This window comes from Bufo bufo, chromosome 7 (genome assembly GCF_905171765.1).
Source record: "Bufo bufo chromosome 7, aBufBuf1.1, whole genome shotgun sequence".
NCBI classification, from domain to species: domain Eukaryota; kingdom Metazoa; phylum Chordata; class Amphibia; order Anura; family Bufonidae; genus Bufo; species Bufo bufo.
The window spans coordinates 232,524,213-232,536,897 of record NC_053395.1 but is presented as its reverse complement, the minus strand read 5'-3'; the positions used below and the strand labels follow the sequence as shown (position 1 = coordinate 232,536,897).

Sequence of the window (12,685 nt, the reverse complement as noted above, 5' to 3'; positions counted from 1 at the left end):
ATGGCCAGAAGTATGTGCCCCCCTCCACTTCCAGACTGCCCCCCATTAGCGCTGTTTATCGGCAGTTTCCTGGATCGGGGTCTCGGTGGCGGAGCAGCAGACACCAGACCCCCTGCTCAATGCCTGGCAGCAGCTGAGGAGCAGAGGTGGCCGTTCTCTGGAGAGATGTCCCCAATACCAGACCCCTCCTCAGACCCCGCGTTCAGCTTCTTCTCCCACTCTAGCCCTGAACCCCAAAGGGGGAGTCAATTGGCGCCAGTGATACCGGGGGCAGATACTTCCACCCATGCAGGGTGCAAACCGCCCAAATCTTTCCAAATGGTTTCACTTACCTTCTAATGCTCTTATACTCCAGTCACAGGCAGTGTCTGAGCGGCCGCCCCGGACAGGCTCCTTGGCATCTTCTTATCATGGACTTGTGGCGGGGGTGCACCTAACGGTTTAGCTGCCTGAAGCCAAATTCTCACCCTAACCCCTTCCCTCCAGCCCTACTGTTGTCATTCAGCGCTACAGAACCTACAGTGTCACACAACGCTCATTCCTCTTACATCCAGTGACGTCTCCTCTGATGTAGATGTCTTCTTCCCTCATCTTCTCCTTCAGACCGCCATGATGACTTCTTTCAGCCGTCTCGTCTCTCTGCAGAGTTGACACATACTTTTCCATCATCCTCCCACCTTGTCAACACCCCATCCTGCCACCCTAATACTATGCTGCAGAAACCGATGATCCCCCCCCTGACAATACTAGGACCACACAGATGGCGCCCCCTTTAATGGCAATTAAATCCAAGCATTCAACAGCACCAGTAAGAAAGTCCATAACATGAAGGTGCCGGCCCAATGAGTAATGGGGAGAGGACACTGCAGCGTCTTCAGTGAAAATACAGCTTTGGCTACTTTTACACTTGCATTCAGGGCTCCGCTTGTGAGTTCCGTTTGAAGGCTCTCACAAGCGGCCCCGAACGGATCCGTACTGCCCTAATGCATTCTGAGTGGACGCGGATCCGCTCAGAATGCATCAGTCTGGCAGCGTTCAGCCTCCGCTCCGCTCAGAATGCATCAGTCTGGACGGATCCGTTTGTCCTCCGCTCCGCTCAGCAGGCGGACACCTGAATGCTGCTTGCAGCGTTCGGGTGTCCGCCTGGCCGTGCGGAGGCAAACGGATCCGTCCAGACTTACAATGTAAGTCAATGGGGACGGATCCGTTTGAAGTTGACACAATATGGCTCAATCTTCAAACGGATCCGTCTCCCATTGACTTTCAATGTAAAGTCAAAACGGATCCGTTTGCATTATCATGAACAAAAAAAAAAAATTTTTTTTTTTTTTGTTCATGGTTATGCAAACGGATCTGTTCTGAACGGATGCAAGCGTTTGCATTATAGGAGCGGATCCGTCTGTGCAGACACCAGACGAATCCGCTCCTAACGCAAGTGTGAAAGTAGCCTTTGTTCACCAAGAAGCCTGCGACGTTTCGACTACACGGAGCCTTTTTCAAGCAATCTGATAATACACCAATGTGAGAACATATATACACCTTCAAAACCTGATGGAGGTGCCCGGGGGGATCGTCAGGTGCAGTGATGGAGGTGCCCGGGAGGATCGTCAGGTGCAGTGATGGAGGTGCCCGGGGGGGATCGTCAGGTGCAGTGATGGAGGTGCCCGGGGGGGATCGTCAGGTGCAGTAATGGAGGTGCCCGGGGGATCGTCAGGTGCAGTGATGGAGGTGCCCGGGGGGGATCGTCAGGTGCAGTGATGGAGGTGCCCGGGGGGGATCGTCAGGTGCAGTGATGGAGGTGCCCGGGGGGATCGTCAGGTGCAGTGATGGAGGTGCCCGGGGGGATCGTCATATTCAAGGTGCACTGTGTGTCTACAAAAATACCTTATTATAATGTCTGCCAATATAAAAAATCCCCTCCTCTATTGCCCCCAGTAGAGCCAGTGTCCCTATAATGCCCCCCTATAATGTGTGCCAGTACAAAAAAATGCCCCCTTATGTGTAGCAGTACAAAAATGTCCTTTTGTAGTGCCCCCAGTGGAAACATTGCCCTCATAGTGCCCCCTCACAGTTATAATAACGACACCCCATTGTGGCCCAATCCTTACCTCCATGCGCTGTCAGAGAGGCGGTGCAGGACACGGGCCCCTTCTGGCCTTTGTCCTGAGCTGTGTGCTGCCCGGGGTCAGCGGGATGGCAGGGAGACCTCTCTCCTGTGCCCCACAGAAGCAGACAACTGTATTGCTGTCCTGATGATGGTGATACAGTTGCATATGGAGACATGAGCGCTTTCACAGTGCAAGTGGTCACTCTCCTGCCCGCCCCCCCCCACCCACCCACTTGTCCCTAGGTCGTGCCACCTGAGGCAGTGGCCTCAGCTCACCTCATTGACGGTGCACCCCTGATGTCTTGTCAAGTCTGGCACACATCCAGAGCTGTAGTCACACCTCCAGGCTCCCTGGATCTCCATCTTTATAGCACAGACACTTCTGATTTGCTGTCGGAGAGACGCAGCTGCACCCTAAAGAAAGCTTTGCAGCTTAGGGGTTACTTTACGGCTAGCATCAGAATTGCCAGTGTAGCTTTGGATGTAATTGGAGTATAAAACACAATGTAGCAGCAGAATTAGCTTGAGGACAGGATGTATCTGTGAAATTGCCACTGCAGCTTTGGATGTGACTTATAAGTATAAGATCTGTATCTGCAGAATTGTGCCTGCAGCTCTGGGTGTGAGTAGAGCGTATCATCACATCCATACAGTTAAAATGACTGCATTTTTTTTATTTTGACACTTTTGCTTTGTTGATGTGCAGGACGATGTTCAGCTGCAGAGCGGAGGGCGATATTACATGTATGACAAGTCCGGGGTTTACTTCCTGGAGATTCACGGAGCGTGTAACACGGATGCCGGGATTTATACCTGTTCTGTGGTTAACAGATGCGGGAGCAGCGCGGTGTCTGCGGAACTGGTGGTTCAAGGTAAATAGCAGGATGGAGCTGGAGTTCTGTAACCTGACCTGTCAGCTGATGGGTTGTTACAATGTATCAGCGCCATTTCTCTCCTGGCCTGGATTTCCTGCACTGATACATTGTACCAAGCCTTCCGCTGTGGGAGTAGGACTAGGTCAGGCCAGCAGACAGGCGTGCCAGTTTCAGGACCGTGATGACCGTCTAGGCGCGTTGCGTTATGTGATGGATTCGTGTTTCCCTTCCTCTGTACGGTTGATTGATGATTTTGCGGTTGTGACCACATGAAGGGGATTATTACATCTCAGGGTCAGAACGTTGTATAAAATGTCCCAGCCCGACGCTCCCTCTTGTATATAAGTACCGCCATGGTTGGGGCGGGGCTCGGTCTGCGGGCCTTACCCTGGGATGTCTCCACAGGCGTGCTGCTTTGTGGAGCCAGATGAAATATCGGAGCGTTCTGTTCCATGGTCTCCATGAAGCCGACGTCACTCGCCCCTTTACAGGGAACGGTCCATTGATCCTGTGAATGTTTGGTGATGAATCCTAATAATCCACAGCTCCAGGTATATATGGAATCCTGCAGAGACAACCTGTTCTGTAGAGATCACTTCTCAGCAGTCATCCCATTATCATCACAGGCAGGATTACAATGACACCTATATATAAAGCATTCACCAATAGGTAATGTCACTGCTAACGCCTCCTCCCCCGCACATGTCACAGAGCGTGCTCACAATGCTCACCCATTGAAGTCTGTAGGTAATGATCACAGCTCTCTTCTACCCTACACAGATCACAGAGCATGCCCCCAATATTCTCCCATAGAGGTCAGTAAGTGGTGGTCACAGCTATGCCCCCCCCCCCCCTTCCTGCACAGATCACAGAGCATGCCCCCAATATTCCCCCATAGAGGTCAGTAAGTGGTGGTCACAGCTATGCCCCCCCCCCTTCCTGCACAGATCACAGAGCATGCCCCCAATATTCCCCCATAGAGGGTCAGTAAGTGGTGGTCACAGCTATCCCCCCCCCCCTTCCTGCACAGATCACAGAGCATGCCCCCAATATTCTCCCATAGAGGTCAGTAAGTGGTGGTCACAGCCCCCCCCCCCCTTCCTGCACAGATCACAGAGCATGCCCCCAATATTCTCCCATAGAGGTCAGTAAGTGGTGGTCACAGCTATGCCCCCCCCCCTTCCTGCACAGATCACAGAGCATGCCCCCAATATTCTCCCATAGAGGTCAGTAAGTGGTGGTCACAGCTATCCTCCCCCCCTTCCTGCACAGATCACAGAGCATGCCCCCAATATTCCCCCATAGAGGTCAGTAAGTGGTGGTCACAGCTATCCCCCCCCCCTTCCTGCACAGATCACAGAGCATGCCCCCAATATTCCCCCATAGAGGTCAGTAAGTGGTGGTCACAGCTATCCCCCCCCCCCCCTTCCTGCACAGATCACAGAGCATGCCCCCAATATTCTCCCATAGAGGTCAGTAAGTGGTGGTCACAGCCCCCCCCCCCCCTTCCTGCACAGATCACAGAGCATGCCCCCAATATTCCCCCATAGAGGTCAGTAAGTGGTGGTCACCGCTATCCCCCCCCCCCTTCCTGCACAGATCACAGAGCATGCCCCCAATATTCCCCCATAGAGGTCAGTAAGTGGTGGTCACAGCTATCCCCCCCCCTTCCTGCACAGATCACAGAGCATGCCCCCAATATTCCCCCATAGAGGTCAGTAAGTGGTGGTCACAGCTATCCCCCCCCCCCCTTCCTGCACAGATCACAGAGCATGCCCCCAATATTCCCCCATAGAGGTCAGTAAGTGGTGGTCACAGCTATCCTCCCCCTTCCTGCACAGATCACAGAGCATGCCCCCAATATTCCCCCATAGAGGTCAGTAAGTGGTGGTCACAGCTATCCCCCCCCCCTTCCTGCACAGATCACAGAGCATGCCCCCAATATTCCCCCATAGAGGTCAGTAAGTGGTGGTCACAGCTATCCCCCCCCCCTTCCTGCACAGATCACAGAGCATGCCCCCAATATTCCCCCATAGAGGTCAGTAAGTGGTGGTCACAGCTATCCCCCCCCTTCCTGCACAGATCACAGAGCATGCCCCCAATATTCCCCCATAGAGGTCAGTAAGTGGTGGTCACAGCTCCCCCCCCCTTCCTGCACAGATCACAGAGCATGCCCCCAATATTCTCCCATAGAGGTCAGTAAGTGGTGGTCACAGCTATCCCTCCCCCCCCCCCTCCCTTCCTGCACAGATCACAGAGCATGCCCCCAATATTCCCCCATAGAGATCAGTAAGTGGTGGTCACCGCTATCCCCCCCCCCCCCCTCCCTTCCTGCACAGATCACAGAGCATGCCCCCAATATTCTCCCATAGAGGTCAGTAAGTGGTGGTCACAGCTATCCCCCCCCCCTTCCTGCACAGATCACAGAGCATGCCCCCAATATTCTCCCATAGAGATCAGTAAGTGGTGGTCACAGCTATCCCCCCCCCTTCCTGCACAGATCACAGAGCATGCCCCCAATATTCCCCCATAGAGGTCAGTAAGTGGTGGTCACAGCTCCCCCCCCCTTCCTGCACAGATCACAGAGCATGCCCCCAATATTCCCCCATAGAGGTCAGTAAGTGGTGGTCACAGCCCCCCCCTTCCTGCACAGATCACAGAGCATGCCCCCAATATTCCCCCATAGAGGTCAGTAAGTGGTGGTCACAGCTATCCTCCCCCTTCCTGCACAGATCACAGAGCATGCCCCCAATATTCCCCCATAGAGGTCAGTAAGTGGTGGTCACCGCTATCCCCCCCCCCCCCCCCTTCCTGCACAGATCAGAGCATGCCCCCAATATTCCCCCATAGAGGTCAGTAAGTGGTGGTCACAGCTATCCCCCCCCCCCCCTTCCTGCACAGATCACAGAGCATGCCCCCAATATTCTCCCATAGAGGTCAGTAAGTGGTGGTCACAAGTATCCCCCCCCCCCCCCCCCTCCCTTCCTGCACAGATCACAGAGCATGCCCCCAATATTCCCCCATAGAGATCAGTAAGTGGTGGTCACCGCTATCCCCCCCCCCCTCCCTTCCTGCACAGATCACAGAGCATGCCCCCAATATTCTCCCATAGAGGTCAGTAAGTGGTGGTCACAGCTATCCCCCCCCCCCTTCCTGCACTGATCACAGAGCATGCCCCCAATATTCTCCCATAGAGATCAGTAAGTGGTGGTCACAGCTATCCCCCCCCTTCCTGCACAGATCACAGAGCATGCCCCCAATATTCCCCCATAGAGGTCAGTAAGTGGTGGTCACAGCCCCCCCCTTCCTGCACAGATCACAGAGCATGCCCCCAATATTCCCCCATAGAGGTCAGTAAGTGGTGGTCACAGCTATCCCCCCCTTCCTGCACAGATCACAGAGCATGCCCCCAATATTCCCCCATAGAGGTCAGTAAGTGGTGGTCACAGCTCCCCCCCCCCCCTTCCTGCACAGATCACAGAGCATGCCCCCAATATTCTCCCATAGAGGTCAGTAAGTGGTGGTCACAGCCCCCCCCCCCCCTTCCTGCACAGATCACAGAGCATGCCCCCAATATTCTCCCATAGAGATCAGTAAGTGGTGGTCACAGCTATCCCCCCCCTTCCTGCACAGATCACAGAGCATGCCCCCAATATTCTTCCATAGAGGTCAGTAAGTGGTGGTCACAGCTATCCCCCCCCTTCCTGCACAGATCACAGAGCATGCCCCCAATATTCCCCCATAGAGGTCAGTAAGTGGTGGTCACAGCTATCCCCCCCCCCTTCCTGCACAGATCACAGAGCATGCCCCCAATATTCCCCCATAGAGGTCAGTAAGTGGTGGTCACAGCTACCCCCCCCCCTTCCTGCACAGATCACAGAGCATGCCCCCAATATTCCCCCATAGAGGTCAGTAAGTGGTGGTCACAGCTATCCCCCCCCCCCTTCCTGCACAGATCACAGAGCATGCCCCCAATATTCCCCCATAGAGGTCAGTAAGTGGTGGTCACAGCCCCCCCCCCTTCCTGCACAGATCACAGAGCATGCCCCCAATATTCCCCCATAGAGGCCAGTAAGTGGTGGTCACAGCTACCCCCCCCCCCTTCCTGCACAGATCACAGAGCATGCCCCCAATATTCCCCCATAGAGGTCAGTAAGTGGTGGTCACAGCTATCCCCCCCCCCCCTTCCTGCACAGATCACAGAGCATGCCCCCAATATTCTCCCATAGAGGTCAGTAAGTGGTGGTCACAGCTATCCCCCCCCCCTCCCTGCACAGATCACAGAGCATGCCCCCAATATTCCCCCATAGAGGTCAGTAAGTGGTGGTCACAGCCCCCCCCCCCCCCTTCCTGCACAGATCACAGAGCATGCCCCCAATATTCCCCCATAGAGGTCAGTAAGTGGTGGTCACAGCTATCCTCCCCCTTCCTGCACAGATCACAGAGCATGCCCCCAATATTCTCCCATAGAGGTCAGTAAGTGGTGGTCACAGCTATCCCCCCTCCTTCCTGCACAGATCACAGAGCATGCCCCCAATATTCTCCCATAGAGGTCAGTAAGTGGTGGTCACAGCTATCCCCCCCCCCCCCTTCCTGCACAGATCGCAGAGCATGCCCCCAATATTCTCCCATAGAGGTCAGTAAGTGGTGGTCACAGCTATCCCCCCCCTTCCTGCACAGATCACAGAGCATGCCCCCAATATTCCCCCATAGAGGTCAGTAAGTGGTGGTCACAGCTATCCTCCCCCTTCCTGCACAGATCACAGAGCATGCCCCCAATATTCCCCCATAGAGGTCAGTAAGTGGTGGTCACAGCTATCCCCCCCCTTCCTGCACAGATCACAGAGCATGCCCCCAATATTCTCCCATATAGGTCAGTAAGTGGTGGTCACAGCTATCCCCCCCCCTTCCTGCACAGATCACAGAGCATGCCCCCAATATTCTTCCATAGAGGTCAGTAAGTGGTGGTCACAGCTATCCCCCCCCCCTTCCTGCACAGATCACAGAGCATGCCCCCAATATTCCCCCATAGAGGTCAGTAAGTGGTGGTCACAGCTCCCCCCCCCCCCTCCTTCCTGCACAGATCACAGAGCATGCCCCCAATATTCCCCCATAGAGGTCAGTAAGTGGTGGTCACAGCTATCCCCCCCCCCTTCCTGCACAGATCACAGAGCATGCCCCCAATATTCCCCCATAGAGGTCAGTAAGTGGTGGTCACAGCTATCCCCCCCCCTTCCTGCACAGATCACAGAGCATGCCCCCAATATTCCCCCATAGAGGTCAGTAAGTGGTGGTCACAGCTATCCCCCCCCCTTCCTGCACAGATCACAGAGCATGCCCCCAATATTCCCCCATAGAGGTCAGTAAGTGGTGGTCACAGCTACCCCCCCCCCCCTTCCTGCACAGATCACAGAGCATGCCCCCAATATTCCCCCATAGAGGTCAGTAAGTGGTGGTCACAGCTATCCCCCCCCCCCCTCCTTCCTGCACAGATCACAGAGCATGCCCCCAATATTTGCCCAAGTATCAAAGGTTACATCTGTAGAAAGGTCACGGAGCGATGTCCACTAGACTTTCTAATAGAAGTCCAGGATTTCTCTCCAGACTACAGGCTTCTATGGTTCATGTGGCTGCTATAAAGCATATTTCTGATGCTATTCGCAACTTTGGCAAGATGGCCGCCCCTGTAGAAATAAAAACGGATTAGACCTAATAATCAGACGATACGTTCCATGTACGTGGTTACATCGTGTGCCAGGGACTCGGCTGTGGGAGGTATAATCTGTAATGGACGCCTCCCCCGGGGGGTCCACGCTCTGTTTACATGGCTATGCTGACCGGTTACAATGGGGTCACATACTTTTGGTGTCTGATATGACCTAGGGTGGCTGCAGGATGCCTCATTGAAGGTCCACGTGACCGGTCAGCGGCGTGGTACAGGCGCCATGCACTGATGACGTTTCTGTTCTCTTACAGGATGTGACCGGAATGACGGGTACGTAGAACACTGCGCGTTGTGGCTGCTGTCCCGTAAGTCAACCGATCATTATAGTTGTTATAATCTACAGCTGCAGCCGCTGGACGTGGCACTGAGACCACTGACCAGTACCACAGGCTGCAAAGTCCAGTCAGTACCCTTATAGGAGAGATCGTCCGAGGAGCGCTGGACGCGGCTGTGGGGCGATATATATATACCGCTATGTACCGGCTTCAGTGCTTGGTGTGTTCTAGGGCACAGCTCTGATCTGTGGGGTCTGATTCAGTCTGGAATCCACCATCTTTCTCATCAGAGACCAGGGACCCCCTCCGATCAGCTGTCTGAGGGGGCTCCCGTGAGCTCCGCGTCCTTCCATCGGCTTTTCGTAGTCCAGTGACGGCACATTCATCGGTCACGTGGCCTAGGAGCAGCTCAACCCTATAGAAGTGAATGGAGCTGAGCGCGATACCGAGCACGGCCACTATACAGTGTACGGCGCTGTGCTCGGTAAGCAGGGAGAAGGCCACGGCACTCACAGGAGCACCGCTGCCTTCTCAAACAGCTGATCGACCCCCAGGACCCCCACCCATCAGATACCTTTGACCGATCCTGAGGATGGCTCATCAGTATCAAAATCTCGGAAAACCCCTTTAACTATTTCATGCTTTACACTGCAGCTCTGCTCCGTTAGGCTACAGCTGGGATCAGTAACTCCAGCTTAGTTGCATTGTCTTTAGGAGTCTGAAATCCACTCTGTCTCATCAGAGGATCAGGCTGGTCTGTCTCTCCATGCTTTACACTGCATCTCTGCTTTGATCAGTAACATAACTGATGGGCTGCCCTATCTCTTGGAGTCAGAGGTAGTCTGAACTCCACCCCTGCTGCTCTTCCATCATGTTGTGGTCATCACCCACTTATATATGATCGGAGCTTGTTATATTTTTATTTATTTTCAGAATTTCGTCAGATCTTGGATCCCCTGGAACTTCTACAAACAAGATGGCGGTCAGCTCAGAGGTGGGCACAGATGGCACCCGGAGCCCTCAGGGGGTTGCAGGCCCGACCGATCCTGTCCAGATCAGTAAATGGTCACCAAGTTGTGGAAAAGACAAGTTTAACGAACGTTGCAGCAGAACGCCTTATGTACCGCCAGCGTCTTCCACATCCTCGGCGTCTTCCACGTCCTTAGTTTCTTCCATGTCTTCCTTGTCTTCGGAATCTCGTTTGACCAGCGCTAAGACTGAGTCTCCGAGAAGGCTTGAGAGAGGCTTAGCTTCGCCCCTTTTGAGCACGGACATCCTGGGATCTATACGTGGGGTCCGTGAAGAGCTTGGGTCTGATGGGTCCGTGAAGAGCAGCTCCTACAAAAAACCTCAGGCCACAAGTTCTGCCAAAGATTCCCCATCCATAGTCTCCCGATACACGGCCATGCTAGAGTCGAAGACCAAATCGTCTTCACCTGGTAGAGAACCTGCCAAGCAGTCCGTAAAGGACAAGCCTTCTTCCACGGATTCGCAGACCCCCACAGTCACCTCATCGGTAAGACCCCCACTGCCTCCAAAAGAGACCCCAGGTGGAGCCAACAAGGAGGCGCGAACCGTCGCCTCCAGGTACACAAGTAACGTAGAGTCAGACCTCAGACCTCAGTCTACAGTGAGAGGAACCACAAGCTCTAAGGAAAAGTCTTCTGCTGAGATCCTGCAGAGCATTGCTCCACTAGCAGCCATGGAGCTTGGTCCTAAATGGCCAGAGAAGACCGGTGACTGTAGCGCTCTTCATCCGCAGGGTTTAGCCAAAACCTCCAAGAATCCGCCACATGTGTCTACCATGGAGACTTCTCTGAGCTCCATCAGGAAGACTTTGTCTCCAGTCGACTCCAACCCCAAGACGTCTCGCGTTACACCTGAAGAACCATGTCTGAAGAGCACGCATCGCCCTGCAGCCAGAGCCGAGCCGACCAGAGGTCCATCCTGCCAGTCAGTGAGGAGCATCTCTCTGAAGAAAAGTTCCCCAACTTCTCCTAAATCATCTGAGAAGGAAAGTGCGGACCCGAAGCTGCGGGCTCCACGGAGTCCTGAGGGTGGAGGGGGTGTGGAGAAGACGTCCACAGCTCCTGCAGGAACTCCTCAGATATCGTCCAGCACCATCACCCTGAAGTCTGTGAAGGTTCAGCCGGACACTGACCGTGGCCGCTCTGGGAACCGTGACAATGTGGAACACGTGGCGCCCCGGACCCAGAGAGCGTATGATAGAAACCGGAAGGGGGCGCTAGAGGCGCAGACATCGGGCTCCGGAAAAGCACCAAACTTTGACCTGGCTCCATCCAATCTGGAGGTGTCTGAAGGCAGCAAAGTGGTGTTCCAGTGCAAAGGTATAAGATCTGTAGTGTGTGTACAGCGTCCTATACGGGGAGCGCCATACAGCGTCCTGTCCTTATATACGGGGAGCGCCATACAGCGTCCTGTCCTTATATACAGGGAGCGGCGTAGAGTGTCCTGTCCTTATATACGGGGAGCGCCATACAGCGTCCTGTCCTTATACACAGGGAGCGCCATACAGTGTCCTGTCCTTATATACAGGGAGCGGCGTAGAGTGTCCTGTCCTTATACACAGGGAGCGGCGTAGAGTGTCCTGTCCTTATATACGGGGAGCACCGTACAGTGTCCTGTCCTTATACACAGGGAGCGGCGTAGAGTGTCCTGTCCTTATATACGGGGAGCACCGTACAGTGTCCTGTCCTTATATACAGGGAGCGGCGTAGAGTGTCCTGTCCTTATATACGGGGAGCACCGTACAGTGTCCTGTCCTTATACACAGGGAGCGGCGTAGAGTGTCCTGTCCTTATATACGGGGAGCGCCATACAGTGTCCTGTCCTTATACACAGGGAGCGGCGTAGAGTGTCCTGTCCTTATATACGGGGAGCGCCATACAGTGTCCTGTCCTTATACACAGGGAGCGGCGTAGAGTGTCCTGTCCTTATACACAGGGAGCGGCGTAGAGTGTCCTGTCCTTATACACAGGGAGCGGCGTAGAGTGTCCTGTCCTTATATACGGGGAGCGCCATACAGTGTCCTGTCCTTATACACAAGGAGCGGCGTAGAGTGTCCTGTCCTTATATACGGGGAGCACCGTACAGTGTCCTGTCCTTATACACAGGGAGCGGCGTAGAGTGTCCTGTCCTTATACACAGGGAGCGGCGTAGAGTGTCCTGTCCTTATATACGGGGAGCACCGTACAGTGTCCTGTCCTTATACACAGGGAGCGGCGTAGAGTGTCCTGTCCTTATACACAGGGAGCGGCGTAGAGTGTCCTGTCCTTATATACGGGGAGCGCCATACAGTGTCCTGTCCTTATACACAGGGAGCGGCGTAGAGTGTCCTGTCCTTATATACAGGGAGCGGCGTAGAGTGTCCTGTCCTTATATACGGGGAGCGCCATACAGCGTCCTGTTCTTATATACAGGGAGCGGCGTAGAGTGTCCTGTCCTTATATACAGGGAGCGGCGTAGAGTGTCCTGTCCTTATATACGGGGAGCGCCATACAGCTTCCTGTCCTTATATACGGGGAGCGCCATACAGTGTCCTGTTCTTATATACAGGGAGCGGCGTAGAGTGTCCTGTCCTTATATACAGGGAGCGGCGTAGAGTGTCCTGTCCTTATATACGGGGAGCGCCATACAGCGTCCTGTCCTTATATACTGGGAGCGCCATACAGTGTCCTGTCCT

General features: G+C 54.3%; 1 protein-coding gene across 10 annotated transcripts in view; it reads left to right on the top strand.

Moving 5' to 3' along the window:
* MYLK (myosin light chain kinase) overlaps positions 1 to 12,685 on the top strand; it is a 156,897-nt gene that overhangs the window by 41,767 nt on the left and 102,445 nt on the right. For all 10 annotated transcript variants that reach the window (XR_005780541.1, XR_005780540.1, XR_005780538.1 and 7 more), the window contains exons 6-8: positions 2,814 to 2,979; positions 8,959 to 8,977; positions 9,916 to 11,330. Coding sequence is in view for 5 of the 10 variants with exons in the window: in XM_040440698.1 (XP_040296632.1) it covers positions 2,814 to 2,979; positions 8,959 to 8,977; positions 9,916 to 11,330 (1,600 nt within the window). In the remaining 5 variants the exon portion in view is untranslated. The remainder of the gene's footprint in view (positions 1 to 2,813; positions 2,980 to 8,958; positions 8,978 to 9,915; positions 11,331 to 12,685) is intronic.